This window comes from Camelus dromedarius, chromosome 18 (assembly GCF_036321535.1).
Source record: "Camelus dromedarius isolate mCamDro1 chromosome 18, mCamDro1.pat, whole genome shotgun sequence".
Classification (NCBI taxonomy): domain Eukaryota; kingdom Metazoa; phylum Chordata; class Mammalia; order Artiodactyla; family Camelidae; genus Camelus; species Camelus dromedarius.
Genome location: NC_087453.1, coordinates 42,394,583 through 42,408,289, shown reverse-complemented (window position 1 = coordinate 42,408,289; position 13,707 = coordinate 42,394,583). Strand labels below are relative to the sequence as shown.

Here is a 13,707-nt window from a genome sequence, read left to right as displayed (position 1 = left end):
TCCCTTAAGGTTAAAACTACTAAACTGTAACATAAGTGCAAAAAAAGTGCAATGAAGATCTGATTTTGGTCACTATAGACATTCTTATTTGCATTTAAAACTCTCAATACCCCCCTTTTTTTTTTTACATTTTTTTATTGAGTTACAGTCATTTTACAATGTGTCAAATTCCAGTGTAGAGCACAATTTTTCAGTTATACATGAACATACATATATTCATTGTTACATTTTTTTTCCGCTGTGAGCTACCACAAGATCTTGTATATATTTCCCTGTGCTATACAACATAATTTTGTTTATCTATTCTACATTTTGAAATCCCAGTCTGTCCCTTCCTACCCCTCAATACCCTTTTAATTTTCATTTCTTGTTATCCCTGAGTTGAGGGGCTCAAAACCCATGCTTGGACAGCCTCGGAGTAGTGGAGACGACCACAGAGGAGTTGCCCACCAACAAACTGTGCTAATCTCTGTGCCTCAGTTTCTAGCTCTGTAAATTGGATGAGTTAACTCCTGCACAGTGGGGTAAAGCCAGGTCCTTGCTAAGGACTGAAGAACTGTGTTTTTGGTAATCTGATCCCAGGGTTGTGGTCCTTGCGCTGACATTAAATTATTGCGAACCTCTCCTCTTCATTCTTCTCCCGTTTTTCAGGGGAGGAGGCTGGGTTTTAAGCTTTCCTGAAATTCTTCAATTTTGGGCGACTCCCAGGGCACTGCCTGCAGTGTGGATCTGCCCGATTTCCCAACCTCCGGCGGCGGCGCCCAGGCATCCCGGCCCCGCCCATCCCAGCCCCGCCCAGGCGCCCAGGCCCCGCCCCTCCGCGCCTCCGGGCCGCCACCAAACCCCGGCGCAAGGATCTCGCGGGCTGGAGCCCCTCTGGGCATGCGCAGTGGCCGGGCAGGTGGGGCCGCCGCGGGCCGCCGGGTCCGGCCGAGAGCGGAGGGGCGGGGGCAGAGGGGGAAGTGGGCGGGAACCGCCGGCCGAGTCTCGAGAGTCGCGGGCGGCCGCGGGGCGCTGGGCAGGTGGGAGCCCGCGCGGGCCGGGCCGGGATGAGCAATGGCATCGGTCAAGGTGGCTGTGAGGGTCCGGCCCATGAATCGCAGGTGAGTGGTGGGGGGCGGGGCGCAGGCCGTCCCCGACGCGTCCCTACCTGGAGGAAGTGGGTCTCCAACTCCCCTCCAAGGCTAGCCTCGACTTAAGTGTCAAGAGCGGGTCTCCGGCCCACTGGGCCCTGGCTGTGGCCTCTGGGGGCCCGGGGCACTTGAAGCTTTGCCGTCTCTTTCACGCTGCCCTGGAGGGCACCCTGGGAGTGAAGAGTTCCCCAGGCCACGCAGATTACTGTAAACTCTTCCCGGTCCCACTAATTCGGGGAAGTTTGCTTGTTCCTCCTTTAAAAAGCATCTAGGGATCACTTTCAGAAAGGTGTAACTCCTTTGAGGGGAGCACCAAAGGTGTCAGGCGAACTCCCCTCAATTATGCAAACTCAGAAGTTCTCTAACGATTAACAGTGTTACTTTTTAGTTTCTTAATAAGAGGTCATTTCTATTCCCTGAATGTGAACCCTAACTTCTAATTGGTAGTTTAGCAGTTCTTAACTTCAGGTTAAAGAGTGGGTGGGAAAGCTTAACAAAGTTTTGCTTCCTGGAAAAAAAAAAATCAAGGGCACTTAAGTACACGTGTTTAAAATATGCTGATGTTAAGGTGGGGAGATTAGAAACACATTCAGCATTTAATCTTGTATGTTTCTGCAAAGTAATGCTTTTCAGAATGGTTTGACTCTAAATTCACTGAAGAATAATCTGTGTCTCCTTTTCAATGCGCACTTTATAATCAGTTAAGAAAGATGATTTAGAAAGTTACTTTTTAAATTGGTATAATTTTAAGGAATGAAGTAGATCTAAGTGGGATGTGTCTCCTTCCAAACGATAGGAGCAGTTTACACAAGGCCATTGGTTTTTATTGGCTTCTCAATCAAGTTGGATATTTGACTTACCATATGGCCTTTGCTCCTTTGGTTGTATCGGCTTTGCAGGTCACTGGTAGTTCTGACAGCTGACTGGAGTATCAGAAGATCATGAAATCAAGAGACTGCCAGAACCTTCTTTGACTCGTCTGAATCTGTTTTTCTTTTAGCAAATGGGGAGTCATGGTTCTGATTTGTGACGATTGGAAACCAGTGCTTTTGTGATTTTTAAGTTATTTCTAAAACTTTTTAGGGGAGGAGTTTGACTTTTTTATAAGTTCTAAGAGAATATACATGTTTCTAAGTGTATTCAATCATACAAGAGAAATGGACCCCGAGGTCGTTTACATGATTTAAAAAGATTTTTCTTTATTTTGGATTTACATATATATGGAAGTTCATTTCCTTCTTTGGAATAAAGATGTTATGGAGCGCGTACTACAAGACTGTATTGAGTAACTTTAGAAAGCACTTAATAAGCGCCTACCAAGTGCACGGCATTGTGCTGCCTGGGAGACAAGGCGAATGAGGTCTGATACGTGTCTTCCAGGAGCATACTGTCTGGTGCGGGAGGGACTGCATACTGGTCGGACTGTCATGAAACACTGGGCGGGCTGGGAGGGGTGCTGTGAGCACATGTCTTGACAGTGTGGGCCTGGAGCCCAGTTCCATGGAGAGGAGGCAGGAAACATATCCAGAAGCCATGTGCTTTGAGAAGGTAGATTGATGTGATGATATTTGTATTCCCAGAAGGGAAGAGGTGGTGGTGGAAGCAGGATGCGGGCAAGAAGCAGCAGGATGAGGAAGGAAGCGGAGTCTGGGCCAGATGTGGAGATGGGAAAGCTGGGAAGATCCATAGAGACGGTTTGCTGGCAGAATGGACAGGATTTGGCAGTTCACTGGGTGGGAAGGCGGGAAAGGGGAAGAACACGGTCATTAACTGAGGTTTGATGTGCAAGGAGGTGGAAGAGGTTTGGGGAAGGTGGACGGTCAGGTCGAGTGAGACTTGCATGAGATGCAGCGAGCATCAGGACAAGCACAGTGTCTGGCCCAGGGTGAGTCCCGCCCACGTGTTGACCCTGTTCATTACCTGAAGTGTGGGAAGGACATCTGTCTCTGCTGGTGTTCAGCAGACTGTTAAAAACATGGGTTTCAGGTGATGTGAGGATTGACATTTGGAAAACTTTTGCATGTAGGTGACAGTTTGAGAATGTTACAGTGAGGAGGAACTTTCTTAGGAAGAGAAAATCTTATTTTTATGTATAAAACAGATCTCTACAGTAGATTAAAAAATGTTTACAGAGAAGAAAAGGGAATCAGGGATTAGACCCTAGGATGTGCTTCTTTTTAGGATTCCAGGGAGAAAATTGGCTTGCAGCTCGTGGACAAGTACAGCACAGTAAGTGGTCACGGTGGGGAAGGAGGAGGGTCTCCTGGAGGGGGTGGTGGTGGTTGGTGTCGGATGTTGCTGGGACGGTGCTCTGATGACGTCAGTAAGATGAGGTCCTTGGTCTTGGGGACAAGAGCGTTGGTAACCTTCCAAAGAGCACTTTCAAAGATCCGGGAGTTGGCAGTGAAAAGGAAAGAGGGATACAAATGACCAACCAAAAACATTGGGCCTAACACATGAGGAAAGGCTTGCAAGTTACAGTAGCCATCAGAAATCGTTTTTCACCAGTGAGATCGGTGCATATTAACTGAAAACACTGAGTGCTGGCAAGGGAATGGTGATGGAGTCATAAAGGGCCAGGACTTCTGAAACTTTCATATTGGTAAATTTGACAGTAGCTGTCAAGACGAGAAGTTTATAAACTCTTTGGCTGAGAAATTTTATTTCTGAGATTTTACTTTACTGATTATATTCCTGCCTACCAAGATATATGTGTAAGGATGTTTCTGCATCATCATTGTAACCACAAAAAAATCGTAAATGACCTAAATGTGCAATGATGGAGGATTTGTTAAATTGTGGCCTATTCATTTGGAAGAATGCTATGTAGTGTTTACAAAAGAACGTGTTGATCTTAAAAGAGTTCCAAGGTAGGGAATTAAGTGAGAAAAACAAGATATCTACACACACACACTATAGTAGAGTTGTGTTAAAAAATGTATACATACAGGCGCACACACACCCCCATATCTGAATAGAATAATTCATAAAAAGCCTGACAGTGGTCACTCTGAAGAAGAGAACTGACTGATGGAGAACCTGTTAGATGAAGATAGAAGGCTTATTTTTCTTTTACTGTTTGAGTTTTTAGTTGGCTCATTAATAGTCTTATAGTAATTAAAAACGCTTGTTGGTCATATCATTTGCAAATATTTTCTCCCATTCTGTAGGTTACCTTTCATTTTGTTGATGGTTTCTTTTGCTGTGCAAAAGCTTATAAGTTTGATTAGGTTCCGTTTGTTTATTTTTGCTTTTATTTCTATTGCCTTTCGAGACCGACCTAAGAAAACATTGCTACAATTTATGTCAGAGAATGTTTTGCCTGTGTTCTCTGTTAGGAGTTTTATGGTGTCATGTCTTTTATTTAAGTCTTTAAGCCACTTTGAGTTTATTTTTATGTATGATGTGAGTGTTCTGACTTCACTGATTTATATGCGACTGTCCAGCTTTCCCAACACCATATGTCGAAAAGACTGTCTTTTCTTCATTATAAGTTCTTGCCTCCTTTGCCAAAGATTAATTGACCAGAGGTGTGTGGGGTTTATTTCTGGGCTGTCTATTCTGTTCCATTGATCCATATGTCTGTTTTTATGCCAATGCCATGCTGTTTTGATTACTGTAACTGTAATATTGTCTGAAGTCTGGAAGAGTTGTGCCCACAGCTTTGTTCTTTTTCCTCAGGATTGCTTTGGCAATTCTGGGCCTTTCATTGTTCCATATAAATTTTAGGATTATTTGTTCTAGTTCTGTGAAAAATGTCATCGGTAATTTGATAGGAATGACATTAAATCTGTACATTGCTGTGAGTAGTATCTTAACTGAGCAGGACCCCATGGGGTCTTCCTGGGACAGGCCCCCACCCCTCCCACATATCCTCTGCTGTAGCTCCTCCCTGAAGTTCCCAGGTAATAGCATCTCATGCATATTTCCTGAATTTTTCAGATGCTAAAAACTACCACCAAATGGGAGAAATTAACTATGTGATGATCATGAGCACATAGCCCCCAGACCTTCTGGTGCCTAAGGACTGAGCACCGTCAACCAATCAGAATTGCGCACAGCTGATCACAGCCTCTGGGTCACCCTTCCCTCAGCGCGCCTTTAAAAAATGCTCAGCTGAAACCACTCGAGGAGGTGAGGGTCCGGTTTTTTGGGTATAAGCCACCTGTTCTCCTTGCTCAGCCGTTCAGTAAACCTTTCTCTGCCTCAAACTCCAGCTTTTTGGTTTGTTTGATCTCACTGTGCATCGGGCATATGAACTTGTGTTCAGTAATGGTATGGCTATTTTAACAGTATTAACTTTTCCAATCCAAGAACATGGGATATCTTTCCATTTCTTTGAATCACCTTCAGATTTACTTATCAGTGTTTTATAGTTCTCTGCATGTAAGTCTTTTCACCTCCTTGGTCAGGTTTATTCCTGAGTATTTTTTGATGTGATTTTAAAACGTTTTTTTTTTTTAAACTTTTCCTCTGGTATTTCATTGTTAGTGTAAAGAAATGCAACCAATTTCTGTATGTTAACCTTGTATCCTGCTACCTTGCTGAATTCATTTATCAGTTCCAGTAGTTTTTGTGTGGAATCTTTAGGATTTTCTATATGTAGTATCATGTCATCTGCATATAGTGACAATTTTACCTCTTCCTTCCAATTTGGATCCCCTTTCTTTCTTTTTCTTGCCTGATGGCTGTGGCTAGGACTTCCAGGACTATGCTGAATAGAAATGGTGAGAGTGGGCATCCTTGACTTGTTCCAGATTTTAGCGAGAAGGCTAAAAAGCACATTTTATGTTGAAGCTCTGTAGATAGGTAAAAGATTTAAGAGGTATTACATGCAATTCACTCCTAATTTCTATTCTGTCCTATTTTATTCTGTCCCACTTTAAAAAATGCTAGATCCACCGATGACTTGCAGTTGGCAGTGGGAAAAACACTGTTGTGAGGTTCAAAAGGGACACTGCGTGGGGCCAAAGCTCTCACAGTCCCTGGCAGGTAGCAAGGGCTCTGTGAAGACTGGCTGCTGTTATTACTGTTACTTTTAGGATTTAATAATTGTAACTTGATTCAATAACAAGTATTTAAAAAATGTTTTACCCAAAAAATTGTTTTTGCCGAGTGCTGGCAACAGACCAGCCAGCTTTTAGCTTTATAACGTGCTTTCTCATCTGATAAGATAAGTCCACGCATGCCTTTTATTCTGTGACTGTTCTCAGCCTCTCTGATTAGCCGCTCAGGTAGACTTTTGTATCATGTTGATCTAGTGAAAAAGAGAAAGAAAAAATGCCCAAGGTATTTTGATTGGGGTTGAACTCTTTAGAGCGTACTGAAGTCTTCCCATTTTAAGAGCAAGGATGTCAGGAAAACAGTTCCGTGGTGCTCTCTTGGGCGTGTGATGGGGACGCCAGCTTCTCGTATTAAGGGTGGGAGGTGTCTGTCACAAGGCGCACCGCAGGCACCTGGCTCATTTGTCTACCTGGGCAGCTTCACTTCCCCTCCCACCAGCTCCCTGACTTTTTATCCCCATTTTGCAGAGGGGAAACTGAGACCCCTCAGATTAGAAAGCTGAGCTGACCTGGATCCACTTCCTTCCAGAGCCCTTCATCTGGTGACTTGTTGTCTTGGGGCTAACTGATGACAGAAGCCCTTGGCCTTTGGGGACAGCCGGCTTGTGGCAGAGAAGATGGACACACCACACACAAAAATAACAGTAGAGTCAGTGCTGTTGAGAGAGAGCCTCTAGGGGATATTGCAGGCTGGAGGAAGCTCTCCGTGGCTTTCCAGGGTCTCTTAGATGAGACTGTGGAGTTTGAACTGAGCCCTGAAGGAGGTGTTACCCGCCACCATTTAGAGAGTGTCTGTGAAGTGCCTGGCTGATGCTTTTAGGAAGTTAGCATAGTCACTCCGTTTTGCAGATGGACGGGGAGCCGGGCTCAGAGACTGAAACAGCCTGCCTGGGGTCACACAGCCAGGTCACTGTGGAGTCCGGATTTGAACTGAAGTCTTTCTTACTCTCATTTCTTTTTAAAAATTTTATTATTGTTGTTGTTGTTGTTGTTGTTGTTGTTATTATTATTTTGAACGGAGGTACTGGGGATTGAACCCAGGACCTCATGCATGCTAAGCACGTGCTCTACCACTGAGCTGTACCCTCCCCTCTTACTCTCATTTCTAAAGCCCCGCTGCTGTACAGAAGACTTAGAGGGTGGGGATGGCTGGCAGATGGCCCTGAGTACAGTTACCAGGGATCTTAGACTAACTTTTGTAGGATTTATAAGATTTTTAGAAGCTTTTTGTAAAGATTGGGTGAGAGGTGAGTGGGCAGGGTGTCATGAGGGCTTTTCTTGGTTAAGCTAGGAGTTGGGGCTTTTATACTCCAGTCCTGTGCTGGCCAGTGTCATAGCCATTGGCTGCCTGCAGCTACTTAAATTAACATTAAATGCAATTTAAAATGTAGTTACTTAGTTGCACAGGTCACATCTCAAATGCCCAGTAGCTACATACTGAGCCGTGCAGATATAGAGCGCGCCCATCGCGGAAAGTTCTTTTGGACAGTAAGACTGAGCTGGGTTTGACCCCTGCCCGTGCACGTGCTTGCTCTGTGCCTTGGCACTTTACTCAAGTGCTCTGTGCTTCCGTTTCTTCATCTGTAAGACAGAGATCTTCGCAGGGCCACCCGGGGGAGGTGGGGCGGAGGTGGTGACTGAGTGAGGTGACACTTGCTAACAGTATCGGGCCCTATAAATATCGGCTATTATTATCAAGCACTGGGAGCTACTGATGGCTTTAAAACGGTCGTCATTTGCCAGTTAGTGCTTTCAGCCGGTTCATCTGGCAGCAGGGTAGAGAAATAGTCATACCAGCTCCAGCAACAATGAACATTTCTTAACTGTTTGCCAAGGTCTGGGCCAAGTGTCCCTCACGCACCCCTCACGCAGTGTTGTGGGCTGTGAGCCCTGGCGGCCTCAGGTGTCCATGTGAGTGGGCAGAGGCCAGCGTGGGAGGATCGCACAGAGAACGGAGGTACGGCCCGTAACGGTGGGGTTCTGGACTGGGTTGGAGTTGTAAGTAATGAAGAAGGGCACAGTCAAAGGATAAAACTTACAAACCAAACCCTGAAGAAGCTTTCATGGTATTTTCTGATTGTGGAAATAAATGTATGCTTTTAAAAAACATGTGCTGGAAAGTGTACCAAAGAAATCAAATCAAAAATCCCTCATAATTCCATGGTCCAGAGATAACTCCTCCTCAAGTTTTGGTGCCTTTGAATCCAGTCTTTTTTTCCTGTTTGTGAAGTGACATAAAGCATAACTGTTTTATATCCTGTTTTTTGCATTTGCAAGAGACATCCTGAAGACCGATCAGTAGGACATAGAGAGGCAAAGAGTCCGATGATCGACTGAGTGACTGGGGCCTGCTTAGTGGAGCAGTGACCCTTCCCTAGGCCAGGAGCTGGTCGGGGCGAGGGCCATGGCGGCCAGTTGAGTTGGGCTCAGGATGCTGGTGGGGGATCCAGGCAGCAGGAGCTCAGGTGGGTTATCAGCTCTCCAGATGCACATTTGGAGGTGGGTCACTTGAAGGTGACAGAGGCTGTGTGTTGTCTCCGAGGAGGACCATGGTGAAGAGTGAAGGGGTGTGGATTGCAGAACTCCGTGACCGGGGTTACAGGAGAGCTGTCGGTAGGTGGCTGAGTGACCTGGGCAGGTGGGTTTTAGTCCTAGACCTCGTTTCTTCTCTTGTCACACAGGGATGCGCCAAGTGTGGTCCGGGGCCAGCTGGGAATCACGGAGCCTCTTTTGAGGGGTTCACAAGTCAGCACTGTTTTCACAGCCACACTGTGGTACTTTCTCCTTTATGCTCATCTCTCATGAGGGCGCAGTGGAGTTTTCCAGAAGCTACGCGATGTGTCATGATGTTGTGCATCCTGGGTGCTGTGCATTCTGGGTCTTAAAAACTTCCCACTTTTCATTTCTGATGTGGTAACTGTAAATGGCTGTAGCAACAGTCGTAAAAGCTCTCTGGGCTCCTTGGTAATTTTAAAGCGTTGTAAAAGGATGCTGAAGCCACAGCATGTGAGAGCCGCTGCTGAAAAATGAAACTGCATCAGTTGTTGAGGGGTTTAGATGGAAGAGCGTGTACGTGGAGTGTCAGCACACTGCTGACAAGTCAGAGCTGCTGCTGATTTTTACAATCACCTTGTTACTGACAGAGGCCGGAGTGGAGGGCCAGGCAGTGGAGAGAGGGAGGGAGGAAGGAGAAGGGACATCGTGACCAACAAGGAGGGAAGCAGATGGGGTCCCTGGCTGCAGGTTGAGGTCCTTAGCCCAGCTGGCCGGGGAGGTGACTGGCTCCTGTCTCTGGAGGGAACTATTTCAGGTGATACCGTGCAGGCGGGAGCCCGGGGGGTGAGGGCCTGGAGGTGGCACCTGCGGACTGCCCTTCCAGGTAATGGAGGGGTTAAAGGAAGGTGAGGGCTAAGCCGTGTTCACCTGTGCAGTTTGGCTCCCGGAATACAGTCTTCCTGGTCTCCTCTGCTGCTTGCGTGGGGCACTCAGACCCCAGCCCTCACCTGGGCATCGCAGACCTGGGCTCAGCCCAGGAGAAGTGGGTGTGTGTGTGTCTGCTTTTGTTTTAAAGAAGAGGAGAAGAAAGCAGGTAGGGAGTTAGGGGTTGGAGAAGGAAGGCTTCCGGGTTTGGGGGGCTGCTGGATAGAAGGTGCCGTGGTTTCTGGGGTGACTGTGGCTCCCCAGGGAGGGCAGTGCTGGTGCTGACTCATGGTGCTTGGAGCACATGGAGGTTTTTCCCTTTTAGATAACGTGAAGCTAGTGGCTGATGTTTCTTCATACACAAAATTTAACAGTATCTTAATGTATACGATGTGCTTACACAGTGTGTGAGTACCAGTAGTTTAAAAACTGCTCTTCAGTGACTAAGAGTTTTTAGTAAATACGATTTGGTATTAAACTTGTGCTGCTTTATTTTATACAGGGGGACGGGACAGGGAGAAGCCTGGGTATGGACGGACAGCTTCGGGCTTTCCCTGTGTATTGCGTTAATTATACACAAATTGCACATCAAATGCTCAAGGTTAGAATATTTGAGCTAAAACACTATGTTTCACTGATACATAGTTTATGGACAGAGCACTCATGTTCCTTCAGGAAAGGTTTGTCTTCACTGTTTAACTTGAAATAATTTTAGACTTAAAGTTCCCACGTACGCTTCACCCAGCTTCCCCAGACATGAGCATCTTACGTAACCCCGGCGTCAGAACTCAGGGATGACCCAGGGCAGCGGGAGTGATGGTGCAGCTTTCCCCCAGCATCCTTCTTCTGTTCCAGGATCTGCTGCCGAACCCCACCCAGCGGGTCGTTGCTGTGTCTCCCAAATCTCTCCTGGTCTGCGGCAGTTTCTCAGCCTCAGAAGAATGCCAGTCATTTTGTAGAGTAGCCCTCATTTGGGTTCTTCTGATGTCTAGTCATGATTCAGTTGAAGGTACGCAGTTTTGATGAGAAAACCACGTGATACTGAGCCCCCGTTTCCTGTCCCAGGGGGTTCGTGGCGCCAGTCTGTCCCGTCCCTGGGGATGCTGACTTTGATCACTTGGTCGAGGTGGTGTGTGTGGGGTTTCCCCACTGTAATGTTTCATTTTTTCCTCTTTGTAATGCACTCGTATGAGGGAAATACTTTGCAGGAAAAGTTTTTGACTTAAGTGTACAACAGTATTTTTTGTCTGTGGGAACACATTTCAGATTTTCTAATAAATGTTATTGTGAACATAAGATCCATTTAAAACATTTTTTTTCCCCTCTGACTTAGTGAAAAAGAGTTAATTGTATTGAAAATGAAGGACATTTGTGCTTTGGAAGGCTGACGATTGTGCAGGACTATGTACTTAAGACATCTTGCAGTGAGACATCTATCAGCCCAATGCACGCTCCTTTCTACTCTCTACTATTTCATTAATTAAAAAAAAAAACATGGTTGTTATCCTCTAAACTGATTTTATGGTCGGCAGTTTGAAAACATTGGTGTAGTGAATCTAGTATTCAGAGCAGAACTTGGTAAGATCTGATTTTTTTTTTCCATGAGAGAACGTTGAAAGTAGAATGCTGTTAGAAATTCAGTCCTGTTTCCTCCTGGAGGTGGGGGTGGGGATGGGGTTTATCATCTCAAGAGGATAAATAAAGCTTAGAATAAGAATTTTCAACTTCAGAGAGTTAGGATTCTGAACCCACCATGGGATGTCCACTCTCAGGAGCTTGCTTTCTTAAGCCCTCGTGGCCTTGTGGTCTCGTGCTGCCTTGCCTGGGTGCACCTACTGATTCTTATTTTCAGGACTTATTAACAGTCTAAGCCCCGATACCGACTCAGTGTGGGGCACAGGCAGATCACTTCGTGAGGTGCTTCTAAACCTCAGTTTAGAGGTTCCCCAGGGAGCTGTCAGGAAAAAAATGATTCAGGGTGATGGAGACGAGCTCAAAAGGGAAAAAAGTTGCGGGGATAAAGCTTTAAAAAATAGTAGATTTTCGTCTGTTTTATTCCTTTCCCTAAGTTAGTGCTTTTACAGGAGCCCCTCCTGCGCGGTCAGGCAGAAGGGCAGCTGTGCGGAAGACGTCAGCCGTCCTGGGCTGGGCTCGCGTGTGATGATGCGTGGAGACTTTTTTTTTTAAAACATTAAAAAATTTTTTATTTTGAAATATGTACAAAAGATTGCAAAAATAGTGCAGAGTTCTCATGTGTCTTTCATCCAACTTCTCCGAGCGTTATCACCTTGTGCAACTGTAGTAAAAACCGGGAGAGTGTCACTGATGCAGTGTTATCCACCCATCTGATTCAGTCACATTTTCCAAATTGCCCTGTGCCGTCTTTTTCTCTGGTCCAAGATTCAGTCCAAGATCACACAAGGCATTTAGTTGTCTTGTAAAACATCTCCTCCTTAATTAAGCTTTTCTTGTTCTTATGGCCAACTTTGACTATTCTAATATATTAAGGGTAACAGTGGGTAACGTTTCCCCCGAGTACCTCTGTCTGTTCAAATGATTGAGGAAGTTTGACTCTTGGCGAGCTTTGTTGTTTGAGCTGCTAATGCCTTGGTTGGATTAACTGTTCAGTTCCAGTGTCTGATGAAAAGGACAGGGTTGGTGGGGGGACCTTTAACCCTCGATGGGGTGGAAGGGCTTGGAGTTCAGAGTGAGTAGGAGGCCAGTCTCGGTGGTGTGTCAGGATTGGTTTTAGGTGCGATTGGTTAAATCTGCTGTTGCACAGGGCTCGCACACTTAGTGTCCGTGGGGACAGGCGGGCCTGCAGTCAGCCGTGGGACGAGCCCTGCGCACAAAGAAGGGGGTAGGTCGCAGCAGGTCCTCAGCTCCAGAGGGGGGAGGTAATCAGGTGTGGAAGGGCCCTTGCTGGCGTCTGTAACACATTTCCCCTCACATTTTAATGGCTTAGCCCTAAAGCTACCAAAGAAGTTTATCTTCTGCTCACGTAAGTAGGTGACTTTTCTCTCTCTCCTGGGGCTCAGGCTGGCCTCTCTCTCCAGCCAGTGGAAGGGAGCCAGCAGGTGGGGAAGGCACACCCACTTCTTGGCCTCCTTGGTGTGGAAGAGACATGTCACTAGCGCTCACCTTCTGTTGGTCACGTGGCCACACGTGGCTGCGAGGAAGCCTGGGAGCGACTTACTGGCTGGGGAAACTGCCCTCGGGTGACAGGCCTATAACATAAAGGGGGAAGCTCTCTATTTCCATGCACCCTGTGTCCAGAGGGATGGCTTCTCCATTCCGATCAGTGATGCCTTTGCGTCGCATTTCTGTCTGCTGGAGGTGTGGAGACCCAGATGTCTGCGGTCCCACTTCCTCCTTCCTGAGAGTCTTTGCGCAGATGTCGCCTCCTCTGTCTCATTGGAAATACCAGCCCCCACCCATGGTGTTTTCTGTCCCCCTCTCAATGTTTTCTCTTTACAGCACTTATCACAACTAGGCCTACCCTGTGTCTTCCTTATTTGTTGATTTTTTAAAAAACTTTTTTTTGGGTACTAAGTCTTTGAAATCTGGGTTGTATTTTGCACTTACAGCACAACCCGGTTTGGACCAGCCACATCTCAAGTGCTCAGTAGCCACAGGTGGCTGGTAGCTGCCACCTTGGACAGCGTGGGTCTCGTGAGTAACCAATGGACCATACGTAATGGCAGGTGGTTGCAAGTTCTATAAAGAAAACGAAGCAGAGTAAAGGGCCAGGCCACCACAGATAACAGGGGCCAGGGAGGGACTCTGTGCAGGTGCTGGAAGGTGGTGACTGTGGGGACGTCTGGGAAGAAGGTTCTAAACAGAAGGAAGAGCACTGCAGAGGCCCCGAGGCAGGAGCGGGCCTGGCGTGTGCTCTCGGTGGGGGGTGTGGGGGTACGTGCGGTGCTTATGGGGGGCCCAGGAAGCCACGGGGAGGTCTTGGGCTTTATTTGAAGTGTGGTTGGGGCTGTCGGAAGGCTGAGAGAATGGAAGCGACCTGATCTGACTTAAATTGTCTGGAGGTCACTCTGGCTGCTGGTGGAGAATGGACCCTAAGGCCAAGAATAGAGGTG

The 13,707-nt window shown here is 46.7% G+C and overlaps 1 protein-coding gene across 9 annotated transcripts in view; it reads left to right on the top strand.

Annotated features, from left to right (window-relative positions):
• The first annotated feature begins 864 nt into the window (after positions 1-864).
• The window catches only part of KIF16B (kinesin family member 16B), a 244,002-nt gene continuing 231,159 nt past the window's right edge, over positions 865-13,707 (top strand). For 2 of the 9 annotated variants that reach the window (XM_064475897.1, XM_064475901.1), the window contains exon 1: positions 912-1,103. In XM_064475897.1, coding sequence (XP_064331967.1) covers positions 1,057-1,103 — 47 coding nt within the window. In that variant the 5' untranslated portion in view covers positions 912-1,056. Of the gene's footprint in view, positions 1,104-13,707 lie in introns of all 9 variants that reach the window. The other 7 variants (XM_031434274.2, XM_031434270.2, XM_031434271.2 and 4 more) reach the window with 7 other exon arrangements.